Source organism: Pyrgilauda ruficollis, unplaced genomic scaffold, assembly GCF_017590135.1.
Source record: "Pyrgilauda ruficollis isolate IOZ18807 unplaced genomic scaffold, ASM1759013v1 scaffold54, whole genome shotgun sequence".
In the NCBI taxonomy this organism is placed as follows: Eukaryota; Metazoa; Chordata; class Aves; order Passeriformes; family Passeridae; genus Pyrgilauda; species Pyrgilauda ruficollis.
Window position 1 is genome coordinate 3,624,054 of NW_024527044.1, and position 18,499 is coordinate 3,642,552.

Below are 18,499 nucleotides of genomic sequence, written 5' to 3' on the forward strand. Positions count from 1 at the left end.
TGGAATTCGCTTGCAGATCACCATGAGAAAGTTTTTTTCTCATGTCTCCTTCCCTTCCTTTCCAGCATTAAGCTGCTAATTTTCTGCTAATAATCCAAGAGACTATATTGTGAACTCCTTCTCAGGAGGCCTGCAGCTGCTCTTCTAAGTATAAATCCATGTCAAAGCTGCTTTGGCTATGTCTTTTCCTGGGAGGAGTTATCATCTTCATGTGATTGCTAACAAGGTTTAACCAATTACTGTGCGTTTTCGTAGAAGGCTATTTTTAACTCTTCAGTGCTGGGAATATATTTAAAAATAACACTAATACCTTGACCTTCAGTGAATGAAGGTCTTTACCAAAGAGAGAGATCATATACTGGTAAGCCTAAGTATTAAGCTACAGCCTGAAATAATGACCTGACACTTCTTTCAGCTAGCCTTTGAAGGATGAAAGAAGATTTAAACATAACTGAGAACTGTACAAGGCAGATTGCAATCTGTGATGGGCAGTATCTTTCAAAGAGACAAGATCTGAAGTGGCTATGAAAGGAAAGTAGAAAAGGGATATCATGCTCTGTTCTGTTAGTAGTTGCAAGAGAACAGAGGAAGGTGAGATTAAAAAAAAAAAACAAAACAAACAAACACCCAAGCTAAAAAGCCCCAAATACATAGTCTAGAAGCAAAGAGAGCTGATTAGTGATTCGTGTTCTTTTTACTGAGACATACTTCCTAGCCACAATATATATTGATTTCTTTCTTGGTCTTCCCAGCCACCTGTATCTGAGGGCTGTTCTCTCATTATGCAGACAGAATGCAGAGAGGAATCCAAAAATTTCCTGTTTCTCCTAACCCTCCATTTCCCACAATATGTAACATAACATCTTGCAAGATCCTTGAGTTGTCAAAGACCAAAAGACCCAACCAATAAATTGCTGTAGTACAGTGGGGCCGTGGGAGGATACAGCAGTTTGGGTGGGCTGTGTTGTTTCAGGCCCAGAGCTGGGCCAGATGGACTGCCTTGGGTGTCTCCATCCTCCCCTCCTCAGCACAGCCCTCTCCGGGGTTAGCTTGGACAGTGTGTGTGTATGGCTGAGCATAAATAGTCAGGGTGGGATTAATTATCTTAAACATCAGCAACCATTACTATTTTCAGTGCCCCAGGATATCTCAGACAGCCACAGTGAGCTGGCAGGTACAACACAGGACTTAGAGAAGGGTAGTGCCATTCTGGGGTGGCAGCTGGCAACAAAGAGATGATCCCCAGATAGTCCCTGGGCTGCCTAAGATGGCATTAGAAGCTTATAAGCAGGTAAGTGAATCCCGTCCTCAGCATCCTTCTGTAATTCTTGTTTTGTCAGTGCATTTCCTTTCAGCTTACATGTAACTTGTGTCTCTTGCTTTGTAAATTAACAAAAAGTAATAAATTAAACCTGGGCAAAGGTTTATAGCTATCAATGTAATCACTGTTGTAAAAGATGTAAGACTTAACAATATACATTCTGCATCTTCAGCTCATTTATACATTATGTATTTGTATATTACCATCTGAGGAAAACAAATGTCTTGTTGAAGCCAGTTGGGCCTCTGCTGTAAGATTTTTTAGTACCCTTTTTCCAGGTGTATTTACTGAGGATGGTTATTATCACTAAAGAGCTCACAAATTGCTGTAATTATATCACATGCTTATTCACAGCTACCTTTTTTTTTTCTTTTGTGAATTATTTAATGAAAATAACATTCAAAATAAAAACTTTTTTATATTCTTCAAGAACAAGCCAGCAAGGATGACTGGAATAGGTAAAAGTTAAAAAGCTACATATGCAGGTTAGAAAATCCTTTTTTATGCAAGGCTTGTAAATTCTTTGGTCTCTGTCTGTGCTTGTGGTGAAACCATGATTTTTAATGATTTTACCTTACCCTTTGTGGCACAGATGCCACTCTGCCATAACTATTTCACTAGGAGTTCTGACAACGTCCTCCAAGTTGTAGCAGGATTTTTGGTGGTTTTTTTTTTTTTTCATATTAGTGAAAGTTTCTTACTCATAGTAGTTATAATGAGTAGATTGCATTAAAATATAATCCCAGCAGCTCCATAAATTGACAGAGTCTATATAATATTTATTTATTTAGCTTTAAAATATTGGTGTTTCATTGCTTTGTTGTCTCCTGGGTGTTTTTTGCTGAAACTAATAAAGCTATTCTTTGGCACAGTATCTCATCTATATTCTGCACCACTGTGCTTTTAATATCCTAACAAAACTGTGTCACAGCTGGATTGTAGCAACCTAAAATGTGGTTTGGATGCAGAAACTTCTGCCTCAGTGTGACTGAAATGCTCAGATGTTTTGCTAGGGATAATGTGTATTCTGCCAGCTATGCTGGCATCTTGAGAGCATGGACTGATTACTCGTGTGGAAGACTGGACTTTATTTGCTGTTGGGTTTTTTTTTTAAATTTCATCATGTAAAGCATTTGCTCTTCAGCAGTGTCTGTGACATTATCAGAGGGTAATACAAGGCTGAATATGTGAGGTTTGCTAGTAAGTTTGTCAGAATCAACCTCAGTTTTGGAATTCATGTCATCTCACAAACACTGAAGTCTTGAAAAATATTTGCAGCAGAGCTACAGTGAGATTTTCATCTGTCTCTGAAGGCTTTAGGAAATAGGACTTCATCTGAAGTCATACTTATGGCACACATATAAAGACATACTTCATCTGAAACATACTTATTTCTAGTTAATTATCTGAGATACACAGATACAAAGATGGCAATATCCACAAAATTCCACTGGCAGGGTACTGAGCTGGGGAGTCAAGTAAGCATGAATTTGCTGAGGCCTTTTCAAAACTCTCTAAGGCTCAGTGTTCCTTGAAATCTGCAGGGTGTAGACACACTGTGAGCTCTATTCTGCAGAAATTGAGTTGGAACCTCAGACTCTATTTGGGATAACATTTGATCTCAAGGAGAATTTCCTCTCGTGGTTCTGGTGAGAAACAATAATGTGGGCAAGGAACTTCTGTGAGAACAGAATCCTCTGATACCCCCATAAACACCATATATGACAAAATTAACTTGAGATAAGGTTATCTTTCAGATTGTGTATTTAAAAAAACTGTAAATAATGGAAGACTTGTAAAATATACAGTAGGGAATAAAACCTAAGTTATGCCATGATTATGGATTTGAACAAGTTGTACTGGGGATCAGAGAAGGCACAAAGTGAATAAAAGAGACATTGAGCTTTTGTTTGGCACAACCTCATAAAAAAAAAAAAGAGTGGAAAAAACAAGTTCCCTTCATTCAGTTAGCATATTTTTCTAAAAAAAAAAATATAAATAATATTTTTCCATCACCATGGCATGAACAGATCTCTATAGCACACACTCAAAATAAAGACTGGTAATTGAAAATTAAATTGCCCTGGAAACACCACAGTTAGACATCTATGACACTTCAGTGAGCAACCACGGTCTTTACACCTACAATAAGCTTGATTCTGATCTATTAGCATCTTTGTGCCTCTGGTGTAACTGAGATCAGAATGTCACCTTTGGCTTAAACAAGGTGCTTCACTGGTGGCATCTTGGTTGGCTCTCTCCTTCAGAGTAACTCCAGCCAGCCAGTCTTTGGTGCTTTGGAGGAGATGGTTTTTGGAAGTCATACATAAAGTCCAAAATTGGACACTGAGTTGCACATAGCTGCCAGTTGGTAGATATGAGTTCCCATGGTTCTTAATGAGTGTTGGAAAATTAATCCAGCCTTCATCATTGCAGAGGGTGAGCTGCCTTTTCTTATAATACTGATTTTTAGTGATGTTTTTCCACATTGCTCTACTTGCTCTTCAGGGAAAGAGTGAATACTTCTTGGGTCCAAATGGATCAGAGATAATGAGTTCCAAGTTTTTAAATATATTTACCTGTCTATTTCTTGTCCAGTGGGAGACTGGTATCTAAATACTTCTGTGGATCCGAGTTCAGTGCCTTGCTGGAAAAGCTGAATTTCAGACTTCATTTTCTCCTTTAGTCATGGTAAAATAACTCTTCCAGGCTAAATCTTCCTTCAAGTTAATTAAATAGATGTTAATATTCCTGGTGACTTCAGAGGAAGAGAGATCCAGCTCAATATGTAATAAAAATGTAAGAGTAATATTTTTTCTAATATTAATTTATCTCAGCTTCATTAAATGTCCAATACTTGGTGGTATTTTTACTTCAAAAGTGTGTCTGTTTAAAGCTGCTCACCATGAATTCACCAATTTAAGTAGGTGTGTCATTTACTTCAACACTTTTGAGAAGCTTGAGTATTTATTTACGTAATAAATGCATACTAAATGTCTTTATTCTTTCACACTGACATTTCTTTGCCTTGAGATCTGATTTTTAAAAGTACTTATCTGTTGTAAGCTAACTTGAACAGAATGTAAAAATTATGCACAGTTAATAAAGAAACAAAATACGTCATCTGTCAGAGCAGATCCACTGATCCATGCCATGTAAATCAGTGCTCTTCTGACAGGGATATGTCTGTGAGCTCTTCCTGCTCTCAGAATAGGATTTTAGTCACCAACTACACGTTTTTTAGGTATGTCATGTAAAGTGGGAAATACCTAATGAAATACTGTAATTTTTACATGCATACATATTTAAGAAATTGCTACGTTTGGTTAATTTAAAAAAAAAAAAAAAAGCAAACAACAAAAAAACCCAAAAAAACAGCACAAATGCAAATGATTGTCTTAAGGCAAGCCCCTTATCCTTTCTATGTAGGCTACATTCAAACTAAGGAGACTTCAGGCAGGAAGGTCACCACTTCTTTCTAAGACTGTTTTTTCCATATGTGCAGACCCTTGGTGTTACCCTTCTGGAGCAACTGCCTGGGCCAAGGGTACCAGGCTGGCTTGATCTGTCATCTGTAAATAGAGGCACCTAGCATGGGGATACGTATGATGGACACTGCTACAGCAAGACATAAGTTTTGCCTCTTCTTGTAGAAGTTTATAAATTCTGTGAGCTCATTTCTACCCTCAGGGATATGCTGCTAGATGGCAACTCTCCAAACGTCATACGTGTATAACTGACTGCAGTGACCTCTCTGACACTGGACCTTGGGTTCTCTGAAATCCCTCTGGGTCTCAGGGAAGGCACCAGAGATGCTCCATCACATAATTTGAACTTGAGCTGTCCATCACTCTTGCAGATGTGTTGTCAGCAGCTTTCTTGAAGCTTGTGGCTCTTGGAACTCCCTTTCCTCTGTAACAGAAAGGCAAATATGCAATTCTAACACAGAAATCCAGCACATCTCGGGGAGTAAAGTTGTTGAAGCAGTTGTTAATCACCCAGGCCTTCCCTTTTGTGGTTTAGAGTGAGACTCTAGTTCACTGGAGTGGAGAGAAGAGAACCAAGTCTTTTCAGAAGGCCATTTAATTCTCACTCTCATCAAGGGTTTAATGTTTTTTGGGTCTTCACAACACTTAAGCAAAACTGGTTAGCAAAGCAGGATGATTATGCAAACATGGTCACAGAGAATGAGATTCATGCCTCATCTAATTGTAGGTGTGGGATTCATCCCACAAATTAGTATTTTTGCATTAAAGTAAATTGGTATAGCCACCTACGTGAAGGTTGTACCTGAGCTCCCATTAGGCAACAGCATGGAGCCTCAGCTCTCTAACATATCTCTGCACATACACACCACAGTTGTCTAAGTCAGACCCTTCCTAATTCACTTAAAAGTCAGTGGTGAGAAATAGATACTTTTAGGGCATGATTCATTCCATCCTAAAGTACCTAAAATAGATTAATAACTCTTGCTTTATGAGTCTAGCTGAAGTACTCGGATAGGAAATGGGTATGGACAGATGAATGCCAAGGAATGGTTGCGTAGTCATTACGTGCATGTCTGTTCTAACTAGAACATTTATCAAAGATCAGCCCACCAATAGCTCTTTCTAGAGCTACATGATTCCTACCCACATCCTTCCCACTGCTGAATGTCCTCTCTGTCTCAAACTACTGTTTTTTGACTTAATGCTCCCATATGTACATGCCAGTCTCTTGTGCACACTTTATAAAGCAATCAGGTTTTCAATAGAAACTCTAGCACTTATGTTACAAAAATTATACTGGGCAGAAGAGCATGAAATGTTCTTCAGGATATATTTCTGTCTTGGCAAAGAGAGGGAATGAATGATCTAATGGGTCTTTCCATCTGTAAGTCAACATTCAGCTTCCAAATTATGACAGTCTTTTTCTTCATAGACATTAAATGTATTTGTTTTTGAAGAGGTCTCTTATTAGTACCTTCTTTTTTACATGATGATGTAAATTTATACCCTCAAAGTGATATTTTTATGATTCCCACCAGACACATCAGATAACTTAGGAACCTTTCGCATGGCTAAATGCTCTTTGCCACAGTGGGCATACTCAGTTAGATCAATCTCAATTGAAAACCCATTGAGACTTGAAGAAGAACAAAGGATAGCAATATTTTTACCAGATTCATATTTGTCCCAGCTTGGTAAGTTGAAAAAGTCACTAAACTCTGTCAGCTCTGGGAAAATAATTTATTATTGTAAAGAAACTCAGGACAGCATGAGCTGGACATAATCCTCTATCCAAACTGGTAGGATACAGGATACAAACTCTTAGCAACACCTGTTTTAGAAAGTGCACAAAAAGCAAATTTTATAAAGTATATCAAAATTGATTACTTCTGAATCACATGGGTTCTAGTATCTATTCAAGCAGTTAAACTGTGTTTGAGAATATTGATTGAGAAAGATTGTGGGGTCGCTCTTATTTTGCTTGATGTATGGGGTGTGTTTGGTGATAACACTTCCGATGCCCAAGATAGTTGAATAGTTTGCTGTTGCTGGTTCTACCTGGGACAATTTCAGAAGTGTCTGAAGAAAGCTGATTCCCAGCTGTATTTGTAAATGCTTGTAATAAAACACCTTTAACTTGGCATCCCATAGAAATGTTCTTGCTAGTTAGACTTAATAGAATCTCCCTACTTCCCTGATATAGACAAAAATATTGGTGAATGTGTTATAACACAAACCTACTAATTAAAATGAAAAAGTGGTAACATTGTATTGTTATCCACCTGCTTGTTTAAGTAGTTCACCTGTAACTGTCTGTGTAGGCTGAAACTGAGCTATAGTGGATGATGTTTTTAATCCACAGCCCTTAAGACAGTGGAAGCATTAGCTAGAATTGGATTTAAGGTCCGACAGGGTCTACATTTTTACTGAAGGGCTGTGATGTCTCTGTTTTGGACCTCTTTTATACCTTAGATAAGGCTTTCAAATGTAATGGAAAATAAAAATACTTTTTCCTGCTTTCCTAGTAGGAAGGATTAGAAATGTTTCCACTTGGTCAGTTTAAGCCAGGATTCAGCCACCACAGGTGCACAACCTGAAATGTCTGATTCAGCCTTGTCTTTCTCTAAGACAGCTAAAGGCCAAATGCTGGGTCAACCTGATGGGGAGCTGAATACCAGAGAGATTAGTGTTTGTGTTTCTCCTAGAGATGAATGTGAAAACTCTGAAATTTTTAGTGGCTGTCACTGATCTGTTGACACTTACCTGGAATTAAAGCTATCCCTGGAGTTTCACACAGAAAAAACCCAACTTTTTACAATCTTTCTGTGCTCTCCTACTGGTACCCACCTTGGTATGTTACAATCTGCCTCTCTGGCTTCTGAACTTTTTAGTTATAACTTCAGATCATTTTGGTCAGGAGGTTCTAGAAACTCATTAAATAGTGTTATAATTGCACATTCAGAATGAAGGAAAACAAATGCAACCTTAATTTTCTGAGTCCATTAGCCAGCTCCCTTGATTAATTTATCTGGAGGATTGAGAATGCCAGTTAATTTCATTTCCACAGTTACATTTTCCAAAATCATCGAAAGACTAATCAAAAGCTTGTAGCTAATATTTGCGGCTTGTTTGGTTTTCTCCTGTTGTTTGAACTGCTTCCAATATGTCTTGCCAGTGACATTTCTAACTGAGCAGAATAAATACCAAAACTATAGAGAAATAATTTTACTGAAGAAAGCAGTAAAAGCATTGCCCTGTAAATACAAAGTTTCTCAAAGCCACTGACGTCCTTCTTTAACTTCCACAGCAAGGAAATGACAGAGCCAGAATAATTAGTTTACAGAATAGATGCAATATATGTAATTCCAGTATTCTTCCACAGTTTGAAAGATAGATTTACTTACATTTTTAATCAATTTTTTGCTATGAAATATTGGGTGGAGGAGAAAATCAAATCCTCTTGCACTGTCTGCTTAAGATATTGTTATTGGAAATTTTATTTGTGAGACCGCACTGCATGACCCTGAGTTTAGGCTCTGTTACTTGCCCTAAGGTGTTACTTGCCCTCTTTTATTTATGATAAAAGAGGATCTCTTCCCCCAAAGGATTTGGAATCTAAACAAGGTAGAATGATCATTCTTCTTATATAGATTAAATACTGAGACAGAGAGCAATTCAAAGCATATCTTCAATTCAGCAAGCTGCCTTCAAAAGAGTAGGCAGTGAAGTGAAATCACTGCAGCAATCTGCATGTGTGCTAATTAGTCTGGATGGATGCTGCAATTTCATATTTATATTGCATCTGAGGTGCTAGCTAGTGTATTAACCACTTTAGAGCATTATGCATTGCAAGGTGATTTAGGATCTTGCAGACAATGTTGGAATTGTGGTTAACCTCACTACCATTTTTTAATTTCCTTCGCCATGCTGCATGAAAAATATTACAAACTCATGCATCAGTTTAGGGGAAGGGATCTTTGGAGGCCATATGGTCCAATTTCTTTCTTGGAACAGGGCTGACATCAGCTTGTTCCGGTTCCTTAAGGCTTTGTTTGATGAAACTCATCTTGTGAAGATTTTTTTTATCTATATATAGTCAGAATTTCCCTTGCTATGACTTGTGTCCATTGCTTCTTGTCCTTTTGTTGGGTATCTCTGAGCAAAGTGTGACACCATCCTCTCCACCACCTGTCAGGTAGCTGTAGACAGTAACTGAGATCCTTCTTCTCTCTGTCTTCTGCAGGCTGAACAAACACAGCTCCCTCCTTCTCTCCATGCTCTCCAACCACTAACAACATTGGAATGGTTGGGCTTGCTCCAGTTTGTCCTTGTACTGGGGAGAGAAGTCTAAGAGACCATGAGTCTGTCTAAACTCATGTGGGTTTGGAAGTGTTAAATTGCATTAATCTCTTCTGGAAGCAAGCTCCATTATTAAGATCCTGGTCTTGTGGAATTTTTGTCTCCATTCCAGAACACAAGCTACCAATTTCTTGACTCTAGTAGCTGGTGGCATATATCCTCATGAGCTGGAGTCTTCCCTCTGCATACCTGAGGTTACCTCACCTGGTCTTGTAAAAGGCTTTGAAGATCAAGTCTAAGACCTTTGTAATGACTCACATAAAAGTGTTGTGAGAGAGAAAATGTGAATATCTGAGTTGGCAAGAGTTTGGTGAGAGAGGTGGTGGCTTTCAAGGAAGTTTTAGTGCTACTGAAAAAATCCAGCTGCAGTTTTGCACCCAGAGCTACAGCTGCAAGAGGAATCAATACAGAAGTGGATAAGAGGAAGATGAGGATTTGGAATAATTGCTTCAGGAGGAAATTTTATTCTGTTGTGGGGCATTTGGAACAAATATCAGTTGGGAGGACTGTGCTGTAGACCTGTGGTAACCAGCAGTGGTGAGAAGTGAAACAGGCACGTGGAGGTTTTTGGGTTTAATCAGTTAATCACATGGCTGTCACTGTGGGTGTGCTGTCAGACTTACCCTGTGCTTTGAGAGGAATCATGGATTCTGGCTGACTCTCTTTTGTCAATGCTCATGATGCACAGGAACATTCGCAGTGACAAGACCTGCTGAGCTCTGCAGGCTGCTGTTTATTTTGGGCAGGACTTTTTCCAGTGAGGTGCTGGTTTTGCATGACCTGTACACTTTGGGATTAAAATTACTTGGTTGCACACGGTGGTTCACTGAATGGAAAGGTCAGTATTGGTAACACATTTTTAGTTTGTTTTCACTGTTCATATCACACTGGTTGGATTTCCAAGTAATGCTGGTTCTTTATCCATGGATGCTGGTGAGGGAAATGTGTATTGTTGGGGGCGTTTTGTGGCCTCCATGAATTTTTACATTTGCAGAATTTATGCTTTCCATTTATGGGCAATTTAGTGCTTTGCCTTCCAGGGGTGTTCTTTGTGTGCATATGGAATCTATTACACATGATTTGCAGATCTTTTGTAGATTTTAAAAGCAATGAAGTATGGGATTTCACAATATAGAAACTATGAACTAAGTTAAAACACCCTAAAAAATTTGAAAACTGCCTTGCTAAAAGTGGAAATGCATAAATATTTTGTAAACAGTGCTGGCTGTAGGGGTTTTTAACTAAAGAAATTGGGATGGATATTCATCTGCTCAACTTTGAGGTTTTGAGTTTGTTTCATAATGACTGTGGCAAATTGTCCTCTTTGTGACCACTGAGTAATCTTAGACATTGGAGTCATGTGGCTCCATCAAAACATTTGGAATGAGTGTTAAGAGAACCCCACACTTTTCCAGCCTGGTCTTTCTGGTGCCAGGATAGAAAATCATGCTGTGGGAAGATCTTGTCGTAAACTGTTCAGGAACATGAGCTGTCCAGAGCTTTAGAGAGAGAGACTGCTGGACTTTGCCCTTGATACAGATACACTGGATCCCAAAGGTGCTGGAGGTGGACGACATGCAATGACTTTCAAAGAGCATTCTTAATACACTAATCTGGTCTGCTTTGATAATCTGGTTTTAGCCATTTCCTTGGTCATGAACTTTCCCTCTTTGTCCTTTCTGTTTCCACTCCAATTCCCTGCCTGTTTTAAACCACTTTTTCTTGTATTTCAGAGCCTTTCCTGAAGGTGTGGGCATTCCTTGTTTCAGCCTACTCTTCCAAGATCTTCATGTGCTGTAGACTTGTTAACACATATTTAAGGATCTCAATGCCTCCAGTGAATACTGTGAGGGAAAAAATAACATTATTTTTGGTTCAATATCTGTGGTGTCAAAGATTTTTTAACATATTCATCCAACAACTTTTATATGCTCTCTACAGATCCTTATTTTCTGTCTTGGAAATTGGCCTTTCCTTTCTTTCCATAGTCTTGGGAATATGAGTGTGGGGGATCTAATTAGCTTAGAAGTCTCATTTAGAGTCTCACTATTGGGCAAGAGGCCATGGGATAGGATAATTGTAGATACAGCATGTTCGACTTAGGTCACAGCTTGGTCCCTCCTAATCCCATTTTGTGGCTTCCAAATTTTGCTGTTGGTGGTCTTTGCTTTTTTATTATGATTGTCAGTCTGCCTGAGGATTCTGTGGTCTGCCTTTAAGGCCTGTTACTTGTGATGACACTTGAGGGAGATATTGTGTGATCCTGTCTGAACTATGTCTATTATGTGATTAGGTCCAATCTCCTGTCACAAGACACAACTCAAGAACAGCTACTCTCCCATCATGGAGAGATGCGTGGCCTGATCAAAGGAAACATGTAATTGTAAAAGCTAAAGTGAACCCAGCAATGAATCATTTGCTTTTGTTCATTGGATTTATGCCTTCTGATGCTCTGATCATCTGAGAGGACACAGACATCTGCCTGGAGCCTGGATGAAAGCAGTCCTTTCTTGTAAAGTCAAGAGTGTGAATAGGACACCATGTACCTAGAATTTCCCTTTATAACTCCCCTTATGCACTCAGCTCTTCTTGTGCTGTCCTTTTTGCTCTGTAGTGACTCAGAGGCACCTCTGGAATTAGCAATGTTCATGTGTTCTTAATGCTTCTGTGCCACTCGCCTCCTACCTGGCATTTTCCTATTTCTCAAATGCATTTTTAGTACCTTTCTACTGATCAGAAATCAAATGACACAGCGAGACTGGCGGTGGAAAAGAATCCCTTTTCAGAATTTCCAGTGTTACAGACCTCTGATAAACTGCAGTAAGTGCCTGCTTATTCTATACATGCTACCTACAGATGCAGAATTCACTGGAATGGGAAGCAGGTGAAAGGAATCCATGTTCAGCCCTCATTACTGCTTCTGAACTGCTTCTGAACTCATGTGAGCTCATGATTTTCCTCACTTGCCCATTTTTGGGGAACTTCAGGCAGCCAGCCATGGTATTTCAGGTATTTCCACAAGGAAAGACAGATACAGTCAAGCACCCAGGTGAAGGAAAAGTCTGATGAGAGTAATGTGAAAAGCTGTGTGGAGATGGTCAGTGGAGCACAGAGCATGCATGCAAGGGCCACATTATCACAGTTACAAACCAGCACAGTAATTCCTCAGTTCAGTCATCCTGACAACTGTCCCTGTAGAGGAAGATCTTTTTTCCTGAAGAGAACCCAGTTTGTAACAGATAAAAATGTTGAAAAAGCAATGTCAGAGAAGTGCAGGTTGGAATTAGATGGATACAGACAGCTCTTTCAGTTGAAAAACTGATGATGTTGTGGTTCCATTTTTAACTCAGAAAACACAGAACTGCAAACAGAACTATTCCTTTAGAGGCAGTGGAAACTCCTGAGATTCAAATACACTGTAAGTGCATGAGGAAATAGTCTATTTCAGGTGCACTCCCCAGAAGAAGTTGTAGCAAGGTTGAATATGTAATCTCACATCATGGGAACATCATACATAAATAGATTTTCCTATTTAAAACATGGATATGAACAAGAACTTAGAAACTGTTTTGCACTGAAACTCAAGGTCACTGCCAGCCTGCTGGAGACCAGCCGCTGCTGCTGCTGTGCGGGGTCACCTGCGTTGGGTACAACTGCCCTGATGCTGCCGTTCACCAGCAGAATCGGGGGGGACATTCCCTTCAGCGCGCACACGTAATGTGCGAGCACGGATGCCTTCCTCCATGGCTCTTTGTGACGGGAAATGCCGACCCTCCACTCGCACTCAGCGAGTGTCTGGATGGTCTGAAGCGCGGCGCTCGGTTTCCCTGTCTGCCCGGCGCGCCGGCAGCAGCACCCCCCGGTACACGCCGCTCCCGCACACGCCCCGAGCCCTCCGCCGCTCGAACTCCGCACGGGCACGGGCACAGGGGGAGCAAACATCGGCGAGACCCCCGGAGGAGCGCTCCGCCGGGCACCATCGCTAAAGCGAGCCCTGCCCGAGGGATGGCAGCAGCATCCTCCGCACGGCCGTGGGGCGGGGGAGCGATGCCGGTGGGGTATACCCCCGCCGCAAGGCTCCCCTCGTCCCCACGGCCCCCGGGCGCTCGGAGCGGGGGCGGGCGGACCCCTCCCCTCCCCTCCCCGTCCTCCCCGCCCCTGCCCCGCATTGGCTGCGGGCGCTGACGGGCAGCCGGGGCGGCCCCTGCCCGCGGCCGCCCAGGGGCACTGCCCGCACTGGGGGTCCGGCCGCGCCGGGGAGCGGGGCTGAGTCGAGCCGGTGCCGCCATGGGGGTGGAGATCGAGACCATCTCTCCGGGAGACGGTACGAGGCCGTGCGGGGAGCAGCCCTGCAGCGCGGGGCCGGGGCACCCGGTCCGGCCGGGAACCCGGGGGCTGCGGGAGCGAGGGAGCCGCGTCCCCGCCGGCGGCAGAGCGGGAGCGGGGAGGCGGGAGGGAGGCACGGCCGCCCCCGCAGCCCCGCGGGCACGAACCCGCGGTGCGGGAGAGGCAGAGCGCGGCCAGGCGGCCGCCCGGGGTCGCGGCGGCGGCGGGGGCGGCGAGCGGGCCGGGGCTTCTGTGGCATCCGCTGACAGCTGCACGGCCCCAGCGCGGGGTCAGCGCCGGCGCCCGGCGGGGAGCCCGAACTTTCCCCGGTGGCGAGCCTGGCCTCGCCGGGCTACCGAGCGTTCGTGCCAGCATCCCCCGGCAAGGCATCGCCGCCTCCCGGTCCAGCGTGGGATGCTGGCGAGGGCTGATGTGCAGCCCGGGTGGCAGTCACCTCTCCTTGGCGCACGCTTGGCTTTCGAGAGCCGATTCGCAGTGTTCTGCTCTCCCTTGGCATTATAATTCCGTAAGGTGTTTGTGTTTTGGGGTTTTTTTTTTCAAGAGAATGTAATTTCTAGCATACATATGTCGCTATATAATAGGCCAGACTCATCATTGGCTGATATACAACCATAAATAATTTGTTCAAGTTGATTGCAGATTAAGTTTCTTGGCCCAGTATCTTTCCTTTCTTTGTATATGCTTTTAAATTGGCTTCTCCCTCTGTGCTGTTTAGCTCTAGAGATCGAATTCTTCTCTTGGTTGCACAGATGTAAAAAAAGAATACTTATACCCACATAAGTAGTGGTGCTGAGTTGGGAGTAGGAAGGAGGCTGGAACTACCTCACAGTAGTATTTTCTATCTATTAAATAGATCAAGGCTGTCATTGTAAGTAATATGTGATTCCAAATAAGGCTATATGGATTAGTTCTCTTGGTTGCAAGTCTTAATCAAAATCAGCTGACTTTAAACACTGTCTTAAGCCACAGTGAGTCAGTGGTCTTGCGAATCTCTGCTTTTAATTTGGCTTTGATATAAAATTATGTAGCTTCATTGGCTTTGCTGGTGGTAAACTCACACAGCAGAGTGTGTGTCCATAAGGTCTGAAACTGCTTTTCTCAGATCTCTGTATATAATAGTGGATAATAGTGGAATAATACCTGTTTTACTAGAGGTAGGATTCATCTCCCATAACTTCTCTCAGGTTAGCTGGCTAGTCTAAAGCAGTCTTCTGGGTTTTCTCTGTGGCCATCTCCAGAGAGTAATTTGTCTTGCCGTTCTGTGGATAGGCTGGCTTTCTCTCAAAGCACTGCTAATTCTTTGCTGTCAATACAGGAAGCCCTGGAGACTGGCATACGATAGTTGCCTGTGGTTTAAATGGCTGTGAATTTAAAAGAGATAAATTCCACTTTAGCATACCATGGTGACCTTACCAGATACCTACTGTACTGCATTTTGTGCAAGGTGCAGCTGGGGATATTCCAGCCAGCCAAGCTTGGAACAAGGCTGTTCAGGTGGTGCTTGGAAGCACCACTTTCTCAATTTTTGTGTTGTAAATCTGGGTTCATCATATTAGTCTGCCCTCTGCCGCGTACTGCTCATGTGGTTTTGGCATGTAAACCCCAAGGCCATAGCTTGTGTGTTACCTGCTGGTTTATACCCTGTGAAGTGCCCTGTAATGCAGGACTTGTTATCATGTTAATTCTGACCAAAGAGCCAGAAAGCCAGCTAAAAGATGAGCCTCAGCTTCATAGAATCATAGAATGGTTTGGTTGGAAGGGACTTTAGAGATCATCTTGTTCCAACCTCCCTGCCATGGGCAGGGACGTGTTCCACTAGACCAGGTTGCTCCAAGCCCCATCAAGCCCAACGTTGAATATTTCAAGGCATGGGGCACCCACAGCTTTTGTGGGCAACCTGACTCAATCCCCAGTATTTAGCTTTCTGTAAAGGATGTTCCTTAATAATTAACCTCATTGATACTTTTAATTTCTTCTGAACCCGGGCACTCCCTGGCCAACCTTGAGAAATCATGTTTAGAATGTTTAATACACCACTGGCATCTAATTGAGCCTTGAGAGTCATCCCTTAGCTTTTAGTACCTTTAGCAGTACCTAGAACAGGTAAAATGGAAATGGTAATTTCATTTTGTGTCAAGCAAATAATTTAAGCTTTTTTTTTCCTTTCAGTATGAGCATTTTAGGAGGAGCTACCAGGCTCTTAAAATAACTCAGTGTACTACTGCTTTACTGTTGCCTGATGCTACAAAATTAAACTGCTTTTGTCTGTGAAAATTTCTGTAAAACCCATCCCCGCTAATTAAAGATGCCCTCACAGAGCTGTCTTTCTTGAGTGGAAGGCATTAGAGATGTGAATACAAATGGATTTTCACACAATGTCAGGCTGAGACTTTATTTGAAAAATTACAGCAAAAACATTCTGAGAATTATTAAAAGTTATAATCCATGGAGTTTTGACCGTCCTTTTGCACTTACAGAATGTAAATGCATATGTAATGCACACATATATAGGGAGAGTTATCTAAAAAAAGTACTGCTTGGTCTAAGAGCTAAGCAGCAGCCAAACTGGGACCCTTTACCCTAAACCATCCCATTCCAGTCTTGCATATTAGTGATTTGGTAACACACAGTCATAAGGTTGGAAGAGACTTCTAAGATCATCAAGTCCAACTGTCGACCCAGCCCCACCACCATGTTCACCATTAAACCATGTCTTTAGATGCCATATGCATGTGTTTTCTCAACACTTGAAAGGATTGTGACTCCACCACTTGCCTGGGCAGTCAGTGTTTTACATCCCAATGCCTTACAAGCTTTTCTGTGAATAAATGTTTCCTAATATCCAATCTAAATCTAACCCAGTGCAACTTGAGGCCATTTCCCCTCACTTTTATCCTCCACTTGTAGTCTGGGAGAAGAGACTGATCCCCACTTCACTACAACCTCCTGTCAGGGAGTTGTAGAGGGCAATAAGGTCCCCCCTGAGCCTCCTTTTCTCCAGGCCAAACACCCCCAGCTCCCTCAGCTGCTCCTTGTAAGACCTGTGCTCCAAGTTGTATGAGGAGCCACTTATGCCTAGAGCTGTCATGTGGAGTCTCGGGTATCCTAATGTAACCAAATTGCTAATACCAGACCTCAGTTCAGCATTTTCCTCTTAAAAGATAAACTTGCCTAGCCAGGTCAATCAGAGAAAAGAAAAGATTAACCTTTTACAATTTTAACAGGACGGACATTTCCAAAGAAGGGTCAGACGTGTGTGGTGCACTACACAGGTAAGGCATGTTCTGGATGTTCTTCAATACCAACTGCTTCACATCAAGAGTCATTTCCCATTTCAGATGTCTGTTGTATTTTTTGTTTTGTTCTGTCACTCATAATCCATTGCATAATGTTTGGGTGGGTTTCCTGCCCTATTTCACTTCTAGCTGAGCTGTTCAGGCTACAGTAGCTAGATGTGCCTGCTGGCAGATTTGCCATGGGTAGTGTTCAGTGGTGGGAGCTTTGGAGAAGAAGCTGCAGACCTGATTCATTAAGCCATTTTATTAGCTAATGAATTGAGCATGAAACAGTCAAAATGCCGGGTTCATATTTTTATAGCCTCTTGTCTTGACACAGACAATTAATGATTGTGTATATCTTAAAAACATGTGTCTATGTATTGGCTGTAAAATTCATTCCAGATTGAAGAGATCAATACCAGGTCTGTTTAAACACCTCCTTTATGGACTTGCGTTAATCTTAAGTGGTGAGCTGGTTAATGGAGCTGCTTATGCTGAAGAAGAAAATGTTCTTTAAATCAGTTTATGGTGTTATGCTTTGTATGTGGTTATGTCAGTTGTCAAAGGGATGCAAAAATCTCTGTAGTCTGAGTCTCCAACTGGGAAGTTCACTTCAGCAGCTGCCATTTTATGAGATATTTTCCTTAAGAAGCCAACATGCATTATGTAGGCATTGAAGCTTCTGATCTGGGCCTAGATAGTGAAGTAATGTTTTCCTCTAGTGTTCAGGATGATAAGAAAGTTCTCTCTGGTAACTGTTGCTTTCCTTCAGCTTTGTATTTGATTCTTACAACTGGAGCAAGATGGGAACATTTTCCAATAAATATGACTAATGAAGTAAACCTGTTTGTATTTTCAATAAACCTTTTATATAATTTCAATAATGCCACCATTCAGAAGGTTATATGGGAGTTAGTGCACTGGGTTGGGGTGGAGGTTGTCTGGGTTTAAGCTCCCATTTATAATTTATATATTCAAAGTATTTTCATCTAATGAGGATTTCTAGTTTGACTTAGAAGATGTTAAATGGATCTCTCATTCCAGTCTCAGCTCTTACAGACATTTCTTTGTAACTTAGATATGAAAATAGATGTTTTGAAATTATTTTTGTGAAGATGCTGAAAGATGTTTCTCTTCCTGTCCAAACTTCAAAAGGTTTTATGAAATAAAATTGTCACCTCCCACCCCTAGTTAGTTCAAGATAAATTTAAATGTCAGAACTGAAATAGGCAAAAAAATTTGAGCCTGGTGGCTCCCACAAAGCACATTTTTTCTGGATAACTTCAGAGAGATGAATGGTAAATGTGAAAAGATAACAAGATGCTGCATACTGCTGTTGATATTAGATTGTGTCTTAGATGAGGCTGTTGTAAGCTGGCTTTGACATAAAAGACTTTATAAAAACTCATTAAATCAATCGGTAGTGTAAACTGTGCTTTCTCCATATATCTTGCTGCTGGTACTGTGCAACCTCTCTTACCTTCCCAGATTAGAACAGATATCAGGGGAAACTCATCACCTCAGTTCCACTGCTGGTGCCAGCAGTCTTTGGTGATGATGTTTTTAAGTTAAGCCCATGGTTAGTGGATAAAGTGTTTCCTTCCAGTGATCTATAAAGCATGTGGGTAAGATGACATGTCAGTGTTGAGTTTTAGTTTAAAACAGTTTTATCTGGATCCAGTACAGTTTCTTTTTGTGCTGATGAG

The 18,499-nt window shown here is 41.6% G+C and overlaps 1 protein-coding gene across 2 annotated transcripts in view; it reads left to right on the forward strand.

The window, feature by feature from the left end:
- The first annotated feature begins 13,362 nt into the window (after window positions 1-13,362).
- Window positions 13,363-18,499, forward strand: part of FKBP1B (FKBP prolyl isomerase 1B) — a 45,040-nt gene continuing 39,903 nt past the window's right edge. The window contains exons 1-2 of one of the 2 annotated variants that reach the window (XM_041480970.1): window positions 13,363-13,492; window positions 16,740-16,787. In XM_041480970.1, the coding sequence (XP_041336904.1) occupies window positions 13,456-13,492; window positions 16,740-16,787 (85 nt within the window). In that variant the 5' untranslated portion in view covers window positions 13,363-13,455. The remainder of the gene's footprint in view (window positions 13,493-16,739; window positions 16,788-18,499) is intronic. The other variant, XM_041480971.1, reaches the window with a different exon arrangement.